General features: G+C 43.2%; 1 protein-coding gene across 1 annotated transcript in view; it reads right to left on the bottom strand.

The window, feature by feature from the left end:
- PCGF3 (polycomb group ring finger 3) overlaps positions 1-24,466 on the bottom strand; it is a 160,479-nt gene that overhangs the window by 58,171 nt on the left and 77,842 nt on the right. The window contains exon 2 of the mRNA XM_075594303.1: positions 3,080-3,197. Within this exon, the coding sequence (XP_075450418.1) occupies positions 3,080-3,188 (109 nt within the window). The 5' untranslated portion in view covers positions 3,189-3,197. The remainder of the gene's footprint in view (positions 1-3,079; positions 3,198-24,466) is intronic.

The raw sequence follows: 24,466 nt of genomic DNA, 5'->3' as shown, positions 1-24,466 counted from the left end.
TCCCTTGGACTTCCAACTTTCTCTCTTTAACCTCTTCTTTTGTTCTTGACCATTGGACCGCAGCCAGCACCCACAAGAACGGCAACTACCTGGACCTGGTTTTCACTAAAAACTTTTTGCTGTCTGACTTCGCCATTTCTGACTTTCGTCTCTGTGACCATCATCTTGTTGCATTTTCTCTCTCTCACCTCCCCTTCCCCACATTTCTTCCAACCACAGATCCTGGCTAAATTGCCACATGCATGCTCTACTCCTGCACTCGCTCCTCTGAACACCTCTGGAGGAAATCTCATGCCCTCGCAGACTTCTTTCACTACAAATGTATCCTATCCTGTTTCAACTCTGTCCTCTCAAAGACTAAACAACCCTACTTTTCCTCATTAATAAACACGCACAAGTCTAACCCTTTTAAGGAATTGTTTTAGCACATATTCTTACTATTTGAGCGCTCTTTGTTTTACCTTTTTACATACGCTCACACAGCGGCAGGGGAGGGGGCGAGGAATGGGACACCGATTCCAGCATTCTCATTCTCGGTATGCATGTTGGGAACCAGGAAGTCCTCTGAGCTGAAAAAAATGCTCTTCGGTTCCATGAACACCCTGGTTGCTACCCATGTTGAAAAAATGGAAAGCAGGGGCATATAACTTGAAATGCTCATTTCAAGTTACTGGATTTCAAATTGGCTCAAAGAGAAAATAGTAGCCTCAAAGTATTAACAGAATGTTAAATGTAGTTAGCTGGGACAAGTGTGTACTTAAAGCAATCTGTAATTTACTTTAGGATTATCTTACAAAACCATGTTGCTATTGTTAGGTATAAAGAAGAACATTTCTTCAGCCAAGTCATCTGTTCTAATGTTTAATTTTAGGGGGTAAGGTAAAACCTTATGGCTCTACACACCTTAGCCAATTTTCAGCCTTCCTTTGCTTTATCATAATATAGATAAGACAGTACCATTGCCCAAAACAGATCTTGACTAACCCAATTTCAAATTAACCTCCAGCATGTTTTTCTCATCAATAATGTAAGATAATACTGTATAATTATTGTAACAGGGACTTATCACTGTTTGAGAGAAACTTCCTCTAAATCCAGCAGGGAGCTGGTTAATTGCATAGGCAATTAACTAGACTACACCTGGCCACATTACAGTTCTAAAAAAAGCCTCCTGTTGGAAACTGTTGGAAACAGGAGAGGGATTCCTGAGTTCACAATTGGGCTGATACAGGAAAGCAGAGAAGCCTGCACACACACACACTGACTGTCTTGAGCACAAAGATGTGCTGAGATCAAGACACACAGACACCCAGAGACCTATAATTCCTAGACACAAAGGACCCAGGAACCTGCCAGTGACTGACATGGAGGGCCACCTGCTTAAGGTACCTCCTGAGACTTTGGGGTGATAGGCTGGTAATGGGAATATCCCTCCAGTCCTGCAGATAGGGTCTGGGGAAGTAAGTTAGCCCTTACAAAGGGATAGGGGTTTGTTATTTTGTTGTTTTTGTATGTTTTGCCTGGATAAAGGAACAGGCTCAATAAAGCCAAGATATAATTTCACCCTAATCGGTCTCCATTATATGTACAGCAGGGCCCCGCCATCTTGATTTGTAACTCGCGCATGCGCAGAACGGGCGGCTGCGCCCGGCATGCATGCGCAGATCGCAGGTTGCACATGCGCAGAACGGCAAAAATGCCGGTTTGCGCATGCGTAGAAGTGAAAATCGCCAGATCCACTTTCCGGCGATTTTCAGTATACGGCGGGCCTCTGGAACGGAACCTGCCATATACCAGGGGCCCTGCTGTACCTCTGCACACATCTCTTACAATTATACTTTACATATCCTCAGATGGAAACTTAAACAGAGATGTGTATATGGTTGCCTTGAACTCATTATTTCAAGGCATTGTAAATACAGTAGGGTGACCAGACGTCCCAGTTTTTAATCGAATGTCCCCTATCCCGACTTTGTTTGAATGTCCCGGTTTTGCTGGAACACAGAGAAAAGTAGTAGGTAGCTGCAATTTCTCTTCAGCCATTAGATGGTGCTGTGCTGCGCAGCTCATGCAGCTCCTCCTTTGCCTGGCTGTATGCAGCATGAGAGTGAGGCGAGAGGGAGGGGGAGGGGGTGAGAGGGAGGGGGAGGAAGGGGAGGGTGAGAGACACACGGGAGGGGGAGAGAGACACATTGGGGGGAGGAGAGAGAGACAAATTGGGACAAGGGTGCGAGAGACACACTGGGGGGAGGGTTAGAGAGAGACACTAGGGGGAGGGTTAGAGAGAGACACTGGGGGGGGGGTTAGAGAGAGACACTGGGGGGAGGGTGAGAGAGACACTCCCTGGGGCGAGGGGGAGAGACCCACTGAGGGGAAGGTGAGAGACACTTGAAGGATGGAGAGAGCGAGACACTTGGAGGAAGAGAGAGACACTGGGGGAAAGAAAAGACACTGGGGAGAGAGAGAGAGAGAGACTGGAGGGAGAGAGACACCCTGGGGGAGGGAGAGAGATAAAAATACAAACAGAAACAGACTGCCCGGGGCTTCCTTAGTACAGTACCACAGCACCACCTAGTGGTGGATAAAATAATCCCGCAAATGCAAGAAAGGAGCAGTGTTCTTGGAGGGAGAGAGAGACTGGGTGAGAGGTAGAAAGAGACACTAGGGGGAAGGAGAAAGAAACACTTAGGGGATGGAGAGAGAAGCACTAGGGGAGTGAGAGAGACCAAGGGGAGAGGAAAGAGAGACTGGAGAAGGGGTGGGGGGAGAGATTAATAATATAGCATAAATGGAGACACTTTTAGACAAATATCATAATATTTATTTTTAAGTGATGTAAGGGTTTATAAACAATTTTTTCATGTGCTCCGGTTTTTACTGTTGAAAATCTGGTCACCCTAATTATAAAGAGCAGACAGGAGCCTCAACAAAATAACAGAACTGTAGAGTAACTTTCATATTGCCATGTACAGAACATTAATTGGTGAATTATCTAACAAAATGCAATTTTCTACATTAAAGGTTTAAATCACCTAGGTCGCTTTAGTATGAAAAATAACTTTGCCATAGTAATACGTACAGGTATGCAAACATTCCGTTACTGTAGTAGCATCGATAAGGTATCCATTGCACAAGCGACAAGTGATATGGGTGTTGATATCCCAGAGTTTTATCTTTCTGGTCAGCATCTTTGGTGTCTGCAAAAGAAAAAACATGTACATGTGAGACAAGTTTCCAGTTAACATAGGGAGAGAGGAAAAAAATATCACATTCTAATAAACTTTACATGGTGAATTATAGAGACGTTTCCTATGTGTATGAGGTATGTTGCTTCAAAACTGAATTTAGTGCAACCAAGACCCAAGTCTACGAGATTGTCGGTGCTAATGAATACTATATATGATGAGGTTTGCCAGTCTTTAAATAGTTGTTATTTAAGCGGATAAAGAATTATTCAACTTAAATTTTGAAATCAAATAAACACAAATTTGGTATGAAAACTATTATAGTGATATAGTATATACACTAAATGAATACTGAAGAGTTTAAATTAGTCCAGTATTTTTGTTCCAATAATGCGTAAACTTTGGAGTAAACTTATTTTCAACCTTTCTACCACTAACACCCTAGAAAAACTACAAAGTACTATATAAAATATAGTAATTAACACCTAATTATAACAACATTCATCTATAAAAGATAGTGCTTTAAAATACCCAAAGGATAGGTAAATGGTACAAAATTGTGATTTTATACAAAGATAAATAATCACTGTAACACAAATAAATTAATTTGGTTATGTGAAAAGAAAATTAGTGAATAACAAGATTATTTCTGAATTTTATATTAAAAGCTTGTAATTAATGAATAGAGGGGTAAGCTTAAGCAAAAATATTTCCCCAGATATTACTTACATGCATTTTATTTACAGAATTTAAATTTCATACATCTTATTTACGGAGATTCAGGGCCTTATTCAATACAGGGAATGACAGTGCCATTCTAATCGAAAACTGCAATTCAGTTCATTATCAGTTTGTGGCTAATCGTGGTACTGTTGGCCACTTCAGACCTGATTAATGAAGGCCCTAAAAGGATATTAGCAAGACGAACACAAAAGCAATCACAATGTTTTGAGTCTAAGGCTATGGCCCTGGTGTTGGCTGCTGCATGCGCACCTGGCGTCCTGGAGGCGCGTTTATAACTTAAAACCTCGATCTGCGGTCTGTAGGGAGGCGCGGGGTCGTGGCCAAAACGCTAAATGCTACACTGCCATTGGTCTACACCAGTGTTTCCCAATTACATTTAGTCGTGGAACCCTTTTATATTTTGTAAAACAGAATGGAATCCCTTAAATATTCTTAAAATTCTAAAATTTTCTTGGTTCAAGGTCATTTTTAAATGACCCCCACCACCCCAATACATTTTTAAAAGACCCCCATCACACCCTACCCCCAGTGTCTGTCTCTCCCTTCCTCCAGTGTGTCTCCCACTCCTTACCCCCAGTGTCTCTCTCCCTCACCTCAGTGTCTCTCACTCTCCCTCCCCCAGTGTCTCTCACTCTCCCACCCCCCAGTGTCTCTCACTCTCCCACCCCCCAGTGTCTCTCACTCTCCCACCCCCCAGTGTCTCTCACTCTCCCACCCCCAGTGTCTCTCTTTCCCTCCCCCAGTGTCTCTCTCTCTCCCTCCCCCAGTGTCTCTCTCTCTCCCTCCCCCAGTGTCTCTCTCTCTCTCCCTCCCCCAGTGTCTTTCTCTCTCCCTCCCCCAGTGTCTCTCTCTCTCTCCCTTCCCCAGTGTCTCTCTCTCTCTCCCTTCCCCAGTGTCTCTCTCTCCCTCCCCCAGTGTCTCTCTCTCTCCCTCCCCCAGTGTCTCTCTCTCTCCCTCCCCCAGTGTCTCTCTCTCTCCCTCCCCCAGTGTCTCTCTCTCCCTCCCCCAGTGTCTCTCTCTCCCTCCCCCAGTGTCTCTCTCTCTCCCTCCCCCAGTGTCTCTCGCTCTCTCCCTCCCCCAGTGTCTCCCGCGCTCTCCCTCCCCCAGTGTCTCTCTCTCCCTCCTCCAGTCTCTCTCTCTCTCTCCCCCAGTGTCTCTCTCTCTCTCTCTCCCCCAGTGTCTCTCTCACTCTCCGTCCCCCAGTGTCTCTCTCACTCTCCCTCCCCCAGTGTCTCTCTCACTCACCTCAGTGTCTCTTTCTCCCTCCAGCCAGTGTGTGTCACTTCCTCCCCCCAGTGTCTCCATCTCCCTCCCCAGTGTCTCTCTCACTCTCCCTCCACCAGTGTCTCTCTCACTCTCCCTCCACCAGTGTCTCTCTCTCTCCCTCCACCAGTGTCTCTCTCTCTCCCTCCAGCCAGTGTCTCTCCCTTCCCCCCAGTGTCTCTCTCTCACCTTCCCCCAGTGTCTCCCTTTCCCCCCAATATGTCTCTCACCCCCATGTCACACTTTCACCCCCTTCCCCATGTCTATTTCACCCTCCCTCACTATGTCTCTCTTTCACCCTCCCTCCCCATGTCTCTTTCACCCTCCCTCCCCATGTCTCTTTCACCCTCCCTCCCCATGTCTCTTTCACCTTCTCATTTCTCTCTTTCACCACCCCGCATCTCTTTCACCCCCCCTGCCCATGTCTCTTTCACCCCCTCCCCATTTCTTTCACCCCGCGTCTCTCTTTCACCCCACCTCTACATGTTTCTCTTATACCCCCAACTCTCCATGTTTCTTTCATTCCCCCCCCCCATCTCCATGTCTCTCTTTTACCCCCCTCCCACCGCTCCATGTCTCACAACCCCCCACCTCTCCATGTCTCTCTTACCCCCCTACTCAACATGTCTCTTTTTTACCCCCCATGTCTCTCTTTCACCCCCCTCCCACCTCTCCATGTCTCTCTTTTACCCCCTCCCCATGATACACTCAAACACTCAATCTCTCAATCTTTCACCTTATCACGCTGCATGCAACAAGGCAAAGGAGGTGCTGCATGAGCTGTGCAGCACAGCGCCACCTAATGGCTGAAGGAGAAATTGCAGCTACAGCTTTTCTCTCTGCTCCTGGCACAGTCGGAACAGGAGACATTCGATTAAAAACCGGCACTGTCCCGGCTAAACTAGGACGTCTGGTCACCCTAGTCCTGACCTGAGTGGGGCTCGGGGGGGGGGGGTGAGGGGCAGACCCTCAGTCCCATTGGAACCCCTGGGACTGCTCCACGGAACCCCATTTGGGAAACGCTGGTCTACACTAACTGCGCTTCCATTGGTCCAAACAATCTGCCCTGCTATTGGCTCCCAGCACACCACGTGACCACACGGGAAGACAAATTTCCTGTCTCCTCTGCTGGCTGACGCACCACCACACATCGTGAGTCAACATGCGACAACACACTGGGGCCTGCCTGATTGAGGTTAGTGTCTGGTATGCACCACGCGCGCCGTCATCACCACCGGGGACTTAGCCTAAGTAACCACAGAATGCTGCAAGCAAGGAGAAAGTGATGCCTAATTTTACACTTTTCCCATGTACTTCCAGTACTTGCCACTGTTGGAGGCAGGATGCTAGGTTTAATGGACAACTTGATCTGACTTTTCTAAATGTTAAATCTAATAGTGAAGAACTTTGGTACCCCTACTACATAAAACATTTATTCTATCCACACTATAAAATAGCATAAGATGCTATGTGGTCACCACATACAAAAGCGTTTTTCAAACCTGTAGATTGTAGCAATTATAAAAATTTGCCCCGGGCAACCACCATAAAAGATGGTTGTCCAACATAGCCTATGGCCAATTCAGAAGATTGAGGAGAAACTGTTCAAAGTTGGAAAGTTATAAGGAACAATAAACATTTAATAAAATTAGGATCCTAAATCAAAGCGTGACTAAAATAAATTAATAAAAGGTGCTATTGTGGAAAAAACAGAGAACTTACAACGAGAAACTATTAGTGTACAAATAAGAAGAAAGCAAATTCTAAACAGAGGGGATTATATTATTTATAATACAATATAACAATTCAACATCAGATATGAAAAATGCCATGTACAAAAATGGGGCTATTATGAAATAAGATCTTCTCCCAGATAGACAACATTGGTCTTTACTAGAGCTCTGAATTTCAAGCAGGGTCTACTGTAGCTCCATAGTCCCTTAGAACAACGAAAACAATTTTAATTGGTTTAAAAATGGTAGTAATGATTTTTTTCAATTGTGAGAAATGCAAGGTTTCTAAACTAGGGGGTACCACAAGAATTTAGGTCCAAAGCCACTGGTAAAATTTGTAAAATTTGTAAAAAGAACTACAACTCGCAGACCTAGAGGCATTGCAATATATAAGACTTTCCCACTTCCGTGTTGAGCCCTATTTAAAGACCAGGACGTTCCTCAGTCCCTTACGTTGCAATGTTTGTCCTCACTACTGTTCACGCCTCTGTACTGTTCTTGCCAGTTAAGTATTTTGCCTGCTTCCCTTGTGTATGACCTCGGATCTGCTCTGGATTTTGCCTTGCTTATTAACCCACTCAAGTTCCTTGCCTGTTATATTGTTTATGACCTTGATTCTGTACTGGACTTTGCTTTTGCAAACCCCCTTGTCTGAGAACCTGCTAATTGTTTTCCACTGATTTTTTTCTTCCTGAGTCTCTATCGTCCACAGGGTTCTCAGAATAGACATATGCTTGCATCCAAATAATCTGATATTCTAGAATGATTGCCGGCAAAGAAGAGGATTTTTGCAATATTTTTCTAAAAATAAATTATTAGCTGAAATGAGTCTTGCATAATGAACATCAGCTGCTTTCTATTTTAAAATAAATTCTACATACTGTTGTAATAACATGTCAAACATCCTGTTAACAATAAAAATACATTCTCTAAAAGAAGTTGAAATCAAAATAGTAATTATAAAGCTTCTCTACACATTACCAGCACAAAATGGACAGTAAATTCTATTAAAATTCTGACTGAAGTCAATTACACAAATTTAGTGAAATTCGTTGGTGTGTTCTCTCTCTCTCTCTCTCTCTCTCTCTCGGTTTTACATATCAGGACATAATAACAATCATCTGTTCCTTAGCAGGTCTAACAATTGGGTAAATACAACCTCAGATGAACAACAACACATGACATATTACACTGTGTCATGATTTATTTAACAAATATAAAGCCAAAATGGAGAAGCCATGTGTGAAAAACTAAGTACACCCTTACTCCTTCCATAGGAATTAAGATGATATGTAGCAGACAGGTGCTGCTAATAAAATGCCCTTGATTAATTGATCATCAGCAAGTGTGACCACCTCTAAAAAAAGCCGAAGTTTTAGCAGTTTGCTGGTCTGGAGCATTTAGGTGTGTGTTAACAAAATGACAACGAGGAAAGACATCAGCAATGATCTTAGAGAAGCAATTGTTGCTGCCCATTAATCTGGGAAGGTTTATAAGGCCATTTCCAAACACGTTAAAGTCCATCATTCAAATCAAGGTGTTGCAATGGCCCAGTCAAAGTCCAGACCTCAACCCGATTGAAATGTTGTGGTTGGACCTTAAGAGAGCTGTGCATAAACAAATGCCGACAAACCTCAATGAACTGAAGCAACGTTGTAAAGAAGAGTGGGCCAAAATTCCTCCACAACGATGTGGGAGACTGATATAGGCATACAGAAAACAATTACTTCAAGTTATTGCTGCTAAAGCTGGTTCTACAAGCTATTGAATCATATGGTGTACTTAGTTTTTCACACATGGCTTCTCCATTTTGGCTTTATTTTTGTTTAATAAATCATGACACGGTGTAATATGTCATGTGTTGTTGTTCATCTGAGGTTGTAGTTACCTAATTTTAAGACCTGCTAAGGAACAGATGATTATTATTATGTCCTGATATGTAAAACCATAGAATTCAAAGAGGGTGTACTTTCTTTTTCACACAACTGTACACACACACACACACACACTTTAAGTTATGGTGGATGAAAGAGGCAACAAAAAACCTCAACCGTTAGCATATAGCCAATACAGAATATCACTGCAACCCTGCCTTCCAACAGTTCAACATTTCAACAATCAGTGTGAGGTTGGTTTGAAAAACCTACCCAGCCTAGAAATATTGCAAAGCAAGTATAAACCAACCTCACACTGATGAGACCCATTAAGGTTGAAACAAGTCTGAGTGGTTTGACTTGCTTTGCTAGTCCCATGCTGTGCTTAAACGCTGTGAAAACAGTGATGCATTACCTTATATGAGCTACATGTGAATAAATATTCCAGGCAAAAGGTTGAGCATTGTATGCTCATTTGCATATCATTTCCCAGAATCCATTGCTGCTGCGGAAGCAGGTGGTAATGGTTGAAAGGCAGGGTTGCAGACCTGTCTAAGACATGTGAATGTACTCCCACGTGATATTCTTTATTGGCTATATATACATATAAAAAACAGGAAGTCTGCATCACTCTCAATAGAAAAAAAATATTTAATTTCAGTAAATCATCAGGCTGTCACCAAACCCCCTATAGTGACGGACGTTTCAGACTGAAACGTGATTGCCTGATGATTTAGTGAAATAAAATATTTTTGCTATTGAGAGTGCTGCGGCATTCCTGTTTTTTTGTGTATCTACTGGACTGGTTGGTGTTCCCTGTCCGTCTGCAAGCACCTGGAGTTCTAACAAATACATACATTTTTTTGGTTTATAGTTCTTTGTTTGTGTGCACCCAGTATATTTTTTGTTATACACACACACACACACACACACACACACACACACACACACACACACACAACACCTTGCAAATGAATTCCCAACCGTTTGACTAATTGGCAAAATCACCCCAAAAGCTACACTTTATACAGATCACCATATTGCAGGAGGCAATTTATAATTTGACCAACATTTAAAAAATAATGATAACACAAAAGGATGCACATGCAGCAGTTTTCATGGACAAGTACATCTTTATAGTTTATAGATGTCTTCTCTCTACCCCCTTTGTTTCTAAAGCCCTCTCCCGTTTAAACCTTTCCCACTGACTGCCCCACACCTCTGGAATGCCCTTCCCCTCAGTACCCGACTACCACCCTCTCTATCCACCTTTGAGACCCACTTGCTTAAAGAAGCATATGAGTAGCACCGTAGATATTACTAGACACTTAGGGTTGCCAGGTGTCCGGTATTTGGTTCCCCTGTCCGGTAAAATATGAGAGATAATACCGGACATGGGATAGAGCAGGGCTGCTGCTGCTAGGGTGCTGGGCAGCTTCTGATTGGTTGCTGCTGTGTAATTCTGCCAATCAGGAGGTGGCAGGAGCCTGGGGGGTGGGGCCAAAGAGCGGAGGAAAGCATGCAGCAGAGAGGTGAGGCTGTGTCTGTACTGTATGTCTCAGTGTCTGTCTATCTGTGTCTGTCTATGTGTGTTTGTGTGTCTCAGTGTGTGTGTGTTTGTGTGTCTCCGTGTGTGTGTGTGTGTGTGTGTCTTTCTGTCTGTTTGTGTCCTGTGTCCTGCCTGTATATGTGTGTGCCTCAGTGTGTGAGTTAGTGAATGTCTCAGTGTGTGTGTATCTCAGTGTGTGTGTGTGTGTGTGTGTGTGTGTGTGTGTGTGTGTGTGTGTGTGTGTGTGTGTATGTCTCAGTGTGTGTGTGTGTGTGTGTGTGTGTGTGTGTGTGTGTGTGTGTGTGTGTGTGTGTGTGTGTATGTATGTCTCAGTGTGTGTGTGTGTGTGTATGTATGTCTGTCTTAGTGTGTGTATGTCTCAGTGTGTGTGTGTGTGTGTATGTCTCAGTGTGTGTGTGTGTGTGTGTGTGTGTGTGTGTGTGTATGTCTCAGTGTGTGTGTGTGTGTGTGTGTGTGTGTGTGTGTGTGTGTGTGTGTATGTCTCAGTGTGTGTGTGTGTGTGTGTGTGTGTGTGTGTGTGTGTGTGTGTGTGTGTGTGTGTGTGTGTGTGTGTGTGTGTGTGTGTGTGTGTCTCAGTGTGTGTGTGTGTGTGTGTGTGTCTCAGTGTGTGTGTGTGTGTGTGTATGTCTCAGTGTGTTTGTGTGTGTGTGTTTGTGTGTGTGTGTGTGTGTGTGTGTATGTCTCAGTGTGTGTGTGTGTGTGTCTCAGTGTGTGTGTGTGTGTCTCAGTGTGTGTGTGTGTGTCTCAGTGTGTGTGTGTGTGTGTGTGTGTGTGTGTGTGTGTGTGTGTGTGTGTGTGTGTGTGTGTGTGTGTGTGTGTGTGTGTGTGTGTGTGTGTGTGTGTGTGTTGACAGACAGTACTGGCAACTTTGTTTAATCGCTCACTCAATAGTACTTTTCTTTTACTATACTAACAGTCTTCCCATTTTCAAGATCTATTAAAAATAACCACATTGTAAATTCTCAAAGGCTTCATAACTCGGCTCTCATCACAGCAGCATTGCAATCTCTGCAGCACACTTACTTACAGATCATCCCCAAGAAGGCAGAGCAGGTTACTTATTCAATGGCATGATTCAATATGCAATTTAAAGCTGGATTTTTAAGTCTAAATTTGAAAGCTACTGTACTGATAATGACAGGGAGGAATGGGGTGAAAGGATGAAGGGATGGGGGGTAACAGAGGATGAAGGGAGGGGGTGAGAGAGGATGAAGGGAGGGGGATGGGGGGGATGAGAGAGGATGAAGGGAGGGGGTGAGAGGTCAAAGGGGGGTGGGAGGGTGAGAGGACATGGGGAGTGGGAGGGTGAGAGGACATGGGGAGTGGGAGGGTGAGAGGACAAGGGGGGAGAGAGGATGAGGAGGGGGGTGCAACAATATTGGAATTTGTGGGAGGAGCAGTAAGATCAGTATTGCTCGCCATGTACAGTATGACTGCAGGTAAGTTATTTATAATGATCTGACCATTACGTAATTTGTTCTAAATTTCACTCCAAGCATGCACCAATTTCCACCAATTTGCAATATTTCATATTCTATTTCCTAAAACAATCCTCGGAAGGGTGCTCCCTCCCAAGACTCCTCCCCAGATTTTTTACGAAATAGAATATAAATTGGTGCAAATTGGTGAATAATAGGATACAAAGTTCCAAAATCCAAAGATCAGCTGTAGAGAGTCACTATCCAAAATATATAATGAAGTCTTGAATAATATGCCTGATGAAAATGGACCTGATAATACCACTCTCTTGATAGATTACTCCATGTCTCTATAATACACTCCTACATGTGGGGGACCTGTGTTATAAAGGAGTGGGTCAGTGATAAATATCTGACCCCCTAATACACAGTAATAAACGTAATCCTGGAGAGAGACAACAATGATAAGGGATATGAAACACCCAGACTGCAATGATCAGAATGGGGTAATCACAGTTGAGAGCTGGTTATGTCCAGTAAAGCGTGCGTCACGTAGATAAGCAGCAGCAGAGAGAATTCCACAAGGGAGGCAACGGAGCATAGCAAAAGAAAGGAGGGGGCTAAACACCAATGTAAAAATAAAAATCTTTTAATCCGTGATAAACATCATGGTATGGGATAGGTAAAAAAAAGCTCTTACGCGTTTCAGGCCGTCGCCCTTTGTCAAAGAAGCGACGGCCCGAAACGCGTAAGAGCTTTTTTACCTATCCCATACCATGATGTCTATCACAGATTAAAGGATTTTTATTTTTTCATTGGTATTTAGCCCCCTCCTTTCTTTTGCTGTGCTCCGTTGCCTCCTTTGTGAAATTCTCTCCAAATTGGTGAATACTTTGGAGTGAAATTTAGAAAAAAAATGACATAACAGTCAGGTAATTTATAAATAATATTCTTCCCCACCAACGATTCTCTCGCGTGCGTCGCACCTTTCACCATTGTGTCCAGTATTTTTGGACAAGCCACCTGGCAACCCTATAGACACATGATACATAAACCTTGGCCCCCTGCTGAAGCACTTACCAAAAGGCCCTCCTACTGTCTCTGTACGTTCCTCCTACATACCAATTAGATTGTAAGCTCCTCGGAGCAGGGACTCCTCTTCCTAAAAATTACGTCTATGTCTGAAGCACTTATTCCCATGACCTGTTATTTATATTATTTGTTATTGATATGATTACCACTGGTATTACTACTGTGAAGCGCTATGTACATTTATGGCGCTATACAAATAAAGACATACAATACATTTTATATTGTATTTAAAGAAAATATATTTTTCAAGGTTTAAGAATACTTATTAGTTCAAGCAATAAATATCTTCTAACAATTGTATGTGAAGAATTATTGTTATGTGAATTGTCATTTCCTTTGAACTCTAACCAAAACTCCAAAGGGTTTCCAAACCTAATCACTCTGATGGTGCATAACAATATTGTTGTTTTACCAATTTATGTCAATAGTGAAAAAACACATTTCAAATGAGGCTATGCACAATCTGTTCAAAGACAATGTCACAAATTAGCAATGTGAATTACTTTTCAAACAATACGTTTTTCAGATATAGGTTTACAGATGAAGTAAGACTTTTCATTAGACTATACATGTAGCCATGGTAGGTTATAGTTATTCTACTGCCCCCTGTTATGTAAGCCCTGATAAATGCAGACTATAACAGACTGTCATCTTGGGTTTTTCCCTCATCCAGCAGCCTCTCTGAGTGGCAGGATGTGGAGGTGGAACTGGGTCTGTTTACAGTCAGTCATGGTGCAGACCTAGTGCCCCCCCCCCTCCCCTTCTGTGCCTTAGGGGGGAAGCATGTAAAGTTAGTTAGTCCAGGTTCACCCTTCAGGGGGTAGAGACCTATGCCTCTAGCCCCGTATGGGCTGGGGAAGAGTTGAGGCATCTGGCCGGGCCTCTAGCGTGGCCTAGGGCCATCCTAAGACCTGGATCCTGCAAGTAACATCATGCATCTGCTGTAACAAGAACTACAGTGGCTGTCTCAATAAAGGATCCCATTTTATATACCCCTGCCTGAGTCTACAGTCTATTGGATAGGGGTATGTTAAGAGAACTGTCACAGGAGGGACTGTCTCCAGAACTCTGGAGCCTACTGTGACTGGAGGCGCAGCACCATGAGAGGAACTACTGCCTGAAACCGCCTAAAGCCTGTCCTGTTTCCCCACAACATCGCAGAAGCTCAGCCTCTCCTGGACCCTCACAGGTAACAAGCACCACAACACCTGTAGCTTAGGCAAGATCTCATGGGGGGGGGAGGAGGGGAACAGAGCTACATACAGATAGTGAAGAGCATTGATATCTCGTAACACTTGACATTACGTTTCTCTAATAACTTTGTCACTACAGTATAATATCACCTTCCTGTAACTAATGTATATGTACTTAATGTTTATTTGTACAAAATAAAAATATATATATTTAGTTTAATAAATAATGTAATGTTACAAGTGTGTAAGTATCATTTTATATGTATAATTAAATGGGAAGTGCACGTAAATACATTGTAAGTACAGGTGATATTATGCTGTAGTTACATTGTTATTAGAGAAACTAAATGTACAGTAAATTGTCACCTGATGTCTTGTTACCAAACATATGCTATCACGCTTGTAAAGAAAGGTCTCAGAGAGAGGTCTGTAAATGTTCCCATTATGCAAAACCTGAGGAATTTCTGATGATCCAGCCTTATCAGGATGTATAAGAAAGCATCCTTGGGATCCAACTGGTCCTACAAAATGCTATATTTGAAGAGTATTCATTATAGATTTGAAAGAATCATGGATTTATACTATATCTGCCAAAGTGCCTGATCGGGCCATTTCTGGCCTAAATTCCCTGATGACATCAGTGTTGAATTTCGGTTAAAACTGGCCACTACAGCAGATATAGAATATAGCACTTTAATTGCTTTAAGAAAAATAAATAAAAAGTTTTCAAATAAACACCAAATCGCAAACCACCAAAATTACAGATCACGTAAACCTTGAAATGACTGTAGAAGACCAGCCAAGTGTATTGACAGCAGAAACTTTTGGAATATTTGATAAAAAATGTACTTTGCTGTATATTTCACTAGGTGGCAGTAGAAGCCAAGGTATGTAATAGAGTCAAGCAAAAAAAATGTAATGTTGCTTTTAACACTGAGGAGATCAAGAGGCTTTTTAAAAAATCCTTCTAGCCTTTGTGCACAATTTAATTTTACAATTCTGTTAAAAAAAAAAAACACAACTTTGAGGCGCATGCGCGGTGTTGAAGGGAATGGAAGCTTCAACTGAGAGCTTTGCGATTTCCCGGGCTTTATAGCACTGTTAAACAAATTTATCCGAAGCCCAACTTCAGTGAAAGCAATAATTAACTGGCGAAACCTTCAGGCACGGCAACTAAAGTTCTATTAAAAAAAATCCCAGGAGATGGGTGATTTTTTTTTAGGCAGAAAGAAGAAGATCTGAGGCCTTCGCAAGCCTCAAAAACACACTCGCAAGTGAGCTCCGAATTTAAATCAGAAGAGGAGGTAACGGCCATAAAAGAGGATATCCGCGGGCTCTACAGCCATTTTAAAAGGACTGCTCCGATCAGAGATGCAGAAGGTTTTATTAAAAATAAGGCAAACACAGAATCAGTGGGAAAACGGACAGATGATGTTGAAAAAAAAAAACAGGTCGAGACCATAAATTCTCAGGTCAGGACCGATTTTAAAAAAAGAGCAACTACGCTCTCAAGTAATAGAGATGGCCGATAGGCAGGAGGATGCTGAGAACAACTTGAGGATCCGAGGAATCCCGGAATCAGTGCTGGAACCGGAGGAATTTATATCCAAGTGGCTAACACAATCATTACCGGATAAAACAGAAGAGTCCCTGTAGCTAGATCGATGTCACAGAGCTCTGCGTCTGAAACCCCTGCATTGAAGTTCCCGAGGCATGTGTCATCATCAGGTTCCATTATTACAGAACAAAGGAAACATTACTTATCGATTACCAGAGGTGAAAATTCAATCGCGTATGAAAACGTCAAGCTTCCGGTGTTCCAGGATCTGTTGCCTACAACATTGAACAGGAAAAGAAGCCTACAGCCGCTTACTGGTAAAGTTCGCAAAGCGGGAGTCAGATACCGCTGGGCCTTCTTCATGTTTCACCTCTTGGTCAACAAAGATGGTGCTGCTTTCTCCCTGAAACACCCAGAGAATGGTCCGGCATTCCTGAGGAGACTAGGCTTGTTGCTGGCGTCCCCCTCAGGGGAAAATAATGCCCTGGAATGGACAAAGATGGTGGGACAATGTACTCACAGTCAGTTCGGGCTAGTAGAGTGCAGTGAGTGCTGATCTCCACAGGTGATTTCTATCGCGGCATACAGTATGTCTACCCCCTCCCCAAAACTGCGTCTAACATTGTACAACTTTATCAGGAGGAGCCCCTCCAGATTTTGCCCAGGTTTACGGTCACGACTGTTTAAGGGTTTTCTCTAGTTATCTCCCATTGAGACTGTTCACCCACTGGATTATATTCCTTTTGGACCTAGAAAGGAGGGCCGGGTGATACGGTGATCCCAGGCACCTGGGGCCTCGCATGGATCCGTTACGCAATTAGGATATCGATTTTTTTCATCTAGAAAAATTGTTGTTATGTTTATGACGTTATAAATTGTAAGGGCATCAGTTAAGCACTTATACACGATTGCTTTGGGTTTAATGTATTTCATGTTGATTAAAAAGAATTTAAAAAGGTGTGCCAGGAGGTCTCGAAGGAGGCGGCCGACTTTCCCTGCAAAAGCCTCTTGACTTCCCAACCCCCAAGATTCTCTTCCCCTGTGTAGGTCACGAGTTCCAGGCATGATATGCCTTTATGTAGTTGCAAAAGGACCTACAGCCCACAGGAGAGAAGAAAACAAAAACAGAACATAGTGTAATCTGTAAATAATAGATAGATGTTCCCAGCTATAAAAATTGCACTTACAAGATATTAATGAAAAATCGGGCAAAGCAAGTGGTCTTGGCTGAATACACTGTAAAGGGGATCCACCTCACCAAACTTCACTCACCTCCTCTGTAGAGACGCAGATGCTTAGCTCGGTCAGAAGAGATTTATTCCACTTATGGGCGCTTCCTCTGAACTGGTGGGCTGTTAAAACAGCTTCCTCTTAACTGATAGGCTCAGCTGGGCTCCAGAATAGATTTGGGGAAAAATAAGCAAAAGAGGGAGACAGAAAGGGTACTACTGTATAAAACAGATTTATTTGATTGTAAAACAAGGACATGTCCACAAAAGGGACTCCGCACACCAACTGTGTCCTGCAAGAATCTAACACCGCTTCAGAGAAAAACGGCCTGCGTCCTTGCAACAGGGGAGTAATCCCTGTTCAAGTAATGTGCCTTTAATCTAGCAGTGTGGCGGTTAACTGCTGGTAGTCAATTAATAAACACCACCTGCCTGATTTAGATTGCTTACAAAAGCCTGTCTGTTGAGACAGGAAGTGAGTCTCCTTAGCTCATACCTGAGCTGAACTTGGGAGAGAGAGGAGAGATTGTCTTTACTCTCACAACCTGTCTTGAGCTCTGCCAGAAGACACAGCATAGCTGATTTCAAGACACAGGGAAAACTTCTAAACCTGAATGCTGACACACCCTGAGGGTATGGAGCTGAACCAGGAACAGAGGAGATTTTCCCTCCAAGGAATAGATAAGACTTTCATTCTTAAGAGACTTCTTATATCTGCTTATTTCATACTATATGTTTTGGGGCTGGGAGACATGCTTAACTAAAGGAGTTGTGAATTGCATGGTATGTCACTAGAAACACTCCCAAGTGAATAGAAGCTTTGTTTCCCCTTGTTTGGGTGGTTTCCTAATGTTAAGGAAAAGGCACAATAAAGCCTCGTTATAATTTCACCTTATAAAGTCTCCAATTGTGTACCTCTGTGAATGTCCGTCTACATATGGTGTCCGAAGTGGGACGAGAGGTCGTCTTTGAAGTTAGAAAGGACCGGAGATTTTTTCTGTGAAATTTTTTTATGCTTTTTGCCTACAAACAGTCTGAGCAACTTTAAAAAAAAAAAAAAAAAAACTCTCATGCAGCAGAGACCAGAGTTAAAGGGATACACACCACTGCACTGAAACCAAGAGGAGAGAGACTGCTGAAGCAGCTAGACCTTATTTGCCTATCACAAAGTGTAATATGGTCATTGAAATAGGGGGTTTGCCTTCCAGCCATAGTCAGGGTTCAAGAAGTGAGTCAGCCCTTAAAAAGGGATAGGTGTTTGTTGTTTTCAAAAGTTTCGCTGAAGTAGTGAATACAGATGGTGACCCACGAGTGGTACTGATTTTGCAAATAAAGGTTGCCACACTGCATAGGGCTACCAGCTGTGAATGGAGTATATGCAGAAAAGTGTGAAAATTGATACAAGACTGTGCTGAAGCAGGGGAATTTTTAGCAAACAAATGCTGAGTGTAAAATTGCCCTATAGGGGAAAAAGGGATTGCTGAAACTGTTTCAAAGCCAATTGCTGAGTGTTGAGTCACCCTGCCGGGAATTAAAGAAATAGTCCACTGCAAAGAATGTTTTTTTTTCTGCAAGTAAAAAAAGTCTGCCTATATATCTTGGGAGCAAAACAGACACCCAAAGTGTGACGTGTGAATGCCATAATACCCAAAGATGAGACTGAAAATTAGTGAACTCAGGCAGAAAACCAAATTCTGTTGCTGAAGCGGAGGGATTGCACCTAACAAGTAAATGGTGTAAAGCAAATAGACGTTTTTACCTATCAACTGCACATCTTGTATACCTGATAAGAGAAAATGCATGCACAGTACTGCTGATATTGAAAAAAAATATGCCCATCTGTAGGACTACCACAATTGGGGGTTCTAGCAAATACAGTGGCAACAGCTGCAATAGCGCCTCCTGAGGTCAGGAAGAAAATTACACCTGATAGCCTAAAAATGGAGGACAAGATACAGCGTTCATGTAATGAACCCTACCCCACGGAAGAGTGGCCCTTCCAGTCCAATAAAGAGGAAGACATCTCTTACGGGGAACCCGAACCGAGTCACACCCACAAAACACCCCAAAAATGGTGGGGGTGCCTGAACTCGGCACGAACAGAAAAGACCGCCCTCTATGATGACGAATATGGTCGACAAGAGAAAGAGCGGGAGCAGCAAATCACCCAATATTTCTGTCAGCTAAAGCAACTGCAAGAAAAGCCTGGCGTATATAATGAAGCTGCTAAAGTATCAAATAAAAAAGGAGACCCCAGTATTTCTGATGGGACGGAGTCATCCAAAACAAAAAAGCGGAAAAAGAAAAAGAAAAGCGGTTCTTCACTCACCGTGGAAGGAACAGACACGTCCGCAGATCCTGTGGAGGAAAAGGGGGACCGAGTTGCCCTGCAGCCTAGAGAAAATGGAAAATTCGTCCCGCAGTTAACCGAATATCCAGAGGGCCCAAGGCAGAAGTCGTGTACCCCAAAGAAGTGTCTGCCCGGTGCCAACAGTGAGGAACCCTCAACTAACCATCCCAGGGAAGTGGAGCCGGAACCAGTGAGTGACGATCCCTTGACCAGCCCTGAAGATGCCCTGAAAAATGCCAGGCATGACTGTGATATGCTCCGTGAACAATTGAAACAAAAGGAAGATGGTTACACAGAACTACAGAAAAATAACGTGAAGCTACAGGAATATGTGCTCGCAATGTACTCTTTAGCCAGGACAGAATTGGACGATCTCAAGACTGAGCTAGATACTGCAAATGCTACTATTTCCGCCATGAATGAAAAGCAGAGCCAATCTGATAAAATGGTGGCTACGCTAAAGCGGAAGTATGAGGAGGCACTGAACTGAAGCAGATGACAGTCTTCCAGCAAGAGGTTCACACTCTTCGCATAGAGCTGAATGCCTCACAACAGGAGGTCAACAGTGTCCGGATAGAGCTGGACGTATCTCAGAGAGAGGTTCAGACACTCCGCAGAGCACTGGATGCCTCACATCAGGAGACCAACAGCTGCCGCACAGACCTGGAAGTTTCCAGAAAGGAACTACACAGTCTCACTGAGGAGCTGGACATTTCTAAAGAAACGATTGCCAATCTTAATACAAATCTCCAAGTCACCCAGAAGGAGCTTCAGACCCTCAACCTAGAGAAGGATGTCTCACGCCAGGAGACTGTCAGTCTCAAAGCAGATGTGCGTAAATGGAAGGAGGACAGCAAAGAGGCCCTGATTAGTACAGAGACTGAAAAGGAGAACATTTAAGATTACAAAGAAAAAACATAAAACTCAAAGAAGAAAATTTTAATTTGACAAACGACGTCAAGGAAAAAAATGAAAAGCTGCACGAGCTTAAAGAAATAAATAGACTTTTGGAAGGTGAGAAGTTTGAAGCAGAGCACCGACTGCAGAACCAACTGCAAGGTCTGCGTACGCACCTCGAGAAGGCAGAGGAGAAGCAGCGAACTCTGCAGAATGACAATCTGCAGGCTGTTAAAGAAATTCAAGTGCTGCAGGAACGTCTGATGACCCAGTATGTCCCCGCAAAGCAGCATGAGAAACTGAAGGCTACCCTGAGCATCACCAAAGCAATGCTAAAAGCCAAGCTTAGAACCCAGGTGACGCGGCACAAAAGGGAGCACAAGAAGGTCCAGAAACTGAAACAAGTAACTGTGGCCCAAGCAAAGAAGTTCAAAGTGCTTCACAATGCAATAAAAATGTGGAAGCAAGCTCAGAGAAAGCAAAGCATGCAGATAAATTCCTTGAGAAGAGACTTGCAAGACGCACTCAAAAAACAGGGATCTCTTGCGGATGAGATTACAGTCCAACAAGGACAAGTATTGACCCTGACTAAGCGTCAGTATTCCACAGCCTCAAAAATCCATGTAGACAAGGGTACAGTGAGAGCTGGGAATACCGCTCATCTGAAAGACAAGGTTGCAAAATTTGAACCACCTAAACATGCACTAGCAAAACCTTCAGCCACCCAGCAGGCAACAAAAGAAGGTACACGTGCTGAATTAAAACCAGAAGAATCCTTAGATGATGAAAATACAAAAAATGTCCCCGGCGCAAAGTGTGGTGATGATAATTACAGTACCATATCGAAAGACAGTCCTGTTTGAAAAGTCAGTCCTGGTAGTAGAATGATTCATCAACAATGTGAGGTAGATTTTCCTCTAGGCGTGTTCCCTTATGTTGTCTGCAATAACAGATAAAGAAAACACACCATTGCGCAGTATACAGACTCAATTGCCCCAACCTGAAGAGGAAAATCCCTACTTACAGGATATTTTCTTGTTCATTCGGGGGAGAGAATCTGTTCTTTGGCTCTCTTCCTCCACCTTGATCTCCACGGGCCCCTCGTGGTTCCTAAGGTGGCTCTCTTCAACTCGGTCTGCGTCGTCCCAGTAGCAGCATACACCGCAACAACCGTGGTTGGAGAAAATTGAAAGACAGCCTAGTGTACTCCGCAAATTTTATTTAACAATGTTAAAAAGCAGCGATGTTACACTCACATTTTGCGAGGGCAAACATGCCGCTCAAGAATGCCGTCCGCAGCCTGTGTCCACTCGATGGTGTGTTGTTCACGACGTCGCGCGCCAACCGATGACATCAGCGGCGCAGCGCCCGAAGTTCTCCCCACACCACGAGATGCAACGCAGGTGACAGCTTACAACGTGCACTGTACTAGGCTCCTCCTCTCTCCCCCGAATGCGAGGGCAAACATGCCGCTCAAGAATGCCGTCCGCAGCCTGTGTCCACTCGATGGTGTGTTGTTCACGACGTCGCGCGCCAACCGATGACATCAGCGGCGCAGCGCCCGAAGTTCTCCCCACACCACGAGATGCAACGCAGGTGACAGCTTACAACGTGCACTGTACTAGGCTCCTCCTCTCTCCCCCGAATGAACAAGAAAATATCCTGTAAGTAGGGATTTTCCTCTTCAGGTTGGGGCAATTGAGTCTGTATACTGCGCAATGGTGTGTTTTCTTTATCTGTTATTGCAGACAACATAAGGGAACACGCCTAGAGGAAAATCTACCTCACATTGTTGATGAATCATTCTACTACCAGGACTGACTTTTCAAACAGGACTGTCTTTCGATATGGTACTGTAATTATCATCACCACACTTTGCGCCGGGGACATTTTTTGTATTTGTATCTGTATGGTATTGGATTTGAACAATCCATTGTTTATTGCCCCCTTGGCTGCATATGTAATCACATTGTAATCACTCAATTGTTGTTATCACACCAATTAGTCTATCACTTGGATCAAGCGCTGGTAGAGAGTTTTTTTTTAGTTAGTTTTGTATTCACCTTAGATGATGAAGCTGAAAAGATGGGACATTCTCTGGAAGTGGGTGTGGAATTGCAACTTAATCTCAAATGGGGCTGAACTAGCAACCCCATTGAGTGAGAAAAGGGCAGAGAGACAGCTTCAAGAGCGGAAAACTCAAAGGGCTCTTTTTAAACGCTCTGCAACTGCTGCCATACAGTATGCCTACAATAAGACGAGCACCCGACGCGGGGGAAATCTCATGACCGCGCACATAGAAAAAAGACTATACTTGGAAAAAGTCCTCCTCGAGCGACTGAGGGGTGCTGATCTCAAGCGGGGAGGAGACACGAATAAACTGGTGAAAGGGCTCCAATCAAAGCAGGACTGAGGGTTCTCTTCATCCATCCACTCTCATTCAAGTCACAGAGATATCTAGAATGAGAGTGGAAGGATGGGCTTTGGCCGTGGCAAGCCCGAGCTTCCCACAAACAGGGGAGGTATGTAACAGGGGAGTAATCCCTGTTCAAGTAATGTTCCTTTAATCTAGCAGTGTGGTGGTTAACTGCTGGTAGTCAATTAATAAACACCACCTGCCTGATTTAGATTGCTTACAAAAGCCTGTCTGTTGAGACAGGAAGTGAGTCTCCTTAGCTCATACCTGAGCTGAACTTGGGAGAGAGAGGAGAGATTGTCTTTACTCTCACAACCTGTCTTGAGCTCTGCCAGAAGACACAGCATAGCTGATTTCAAGACACAGGGAAAACTTCTAAACCTGAATGCTGACACACCCTGAGGGAATGGAGCTGAACCAGGAACAGAGGAGATTTTCCCTCCAAGGAATAGATAAGACTTTCATTCTTAAGAGACTTCTTATATCTGCTTATTTCATGCTATATGTTTTGGGGCTAGGAGACATGCTTAACTAAGGGAGTTGTGAATTGCATGGTATGTCACTAGAACCACTCCCAAGTGAATAGAAGCTTTGTTTCCCCTTGTTTGGATGGTTTCCTAATGTTAAGGAAAAGGCACAATAAAGCCTCGTTATAATTTCACCTTATAAAGTCTCTAATTGTGTACCTCTGTGAACGTCCGTCTACAGTCCTCTTTCAAGGTCTTTCGTAGTCTCACTGTGCACTTGGGGTTCGTCGTGTCACTCAGAAACGCTCGGCTGTTCGGAGGCAACAACCCGCGTCTCTCCCCACCCGCCGGTACCTCAGTGCACAACGAACTCTTCCGTGTCACGTGAGAGTTCCTACTCGGTCTCGCGAGATCTCGGGAGATAGTCTCAGGAAATCCCCAGCCACGGTTGCACGTCCTTCACACTGCACCTCGTACTTCACGTATACCACCCTACTAGTTTCGCCGTCGGCATGTACTACAGCTGCTAGCCCTATCCCTAGATATACCCTTACCCTATAATAAGGTTAATTGGTAAACATAAGAATGTAAACTGATACAGCTGATGCACATATAAAATTTGTGGAATAATCCCTATAATAGGGCTATTAAACAAGCAAATACGTATGCACATTGTGATGAGATGAAACCCATATACAGACAATAATCTATTAAATGGTGCAAAAGTATATATCATAAAGATCAACATCAATAATTTAGATTATAAAAGGTAATACCAGAAATAAGATCCAAGATAAATAATAACATCACAGATAATAATCTACACAAAATATAACTGTGATAAAATTATAATTACACACATCTATTAAAACTATATAAATGATACCAAATCAATTTCCAAATTCAATCCCTTGGTGCTAATGTTTTTAATTTGAAAACAAAATTAAAAATTAATTCGTTTCTAACCGATTTATTGATAAAACTCCGTCACCCCCACGATAGCACTGCTTAGACAGATCTATACCAAAAAAAAATTTATGCCGGCTGGATCACTATTGTGACATAACCTAGCATGGTTTGAGACACTATGTGTCTACAAACCTGTCCTGATGTTTCTAATATGTTTGGACATACGAGTTTTTAAGTTTTCTTTTTGTCCGGCCGACATAATATTGATTACATGGACAAATTAAAAGGTAAACTACAAATGTAGAGTCATAAGATATAAAATCCTTGATCCTATACTTGACACTGGAATGATGAGATTCAAATTCTTTGACAGAATCCACTTATTAAAATATTGCTCCTACAACTACTACATTTTGTACATATGAAAAAACCAATAGGTCTCTTCATAGTAGTTAACCAATTCCCATTGCTACTTACATTTTTAATCTGACTAGGGGCTATTTGATTTTTTTTATATTCCTAGCCTCAGTGAATACCATTTTTGGATATTTGGGCAATAACGTTTCCA

Source organism: Ascaphus truei, chromosome 1, assembly GCF_040206685.1.
Source record: "Ascaphus truei isolate aAscTru1 chromosome 1, aAscTru1.hap1, whole genome shotgun sequence".
Taxonomy (NCBI): domain Eukaryota; kingdom Metazoa; phylum Chordata; class Amphibia; order Anura; family Ascaphidae; genus Ascaphus; species Ascaphus truei.
This window is presented reverse-complemented; position numbering and strand designations above follow the sequence as displayed.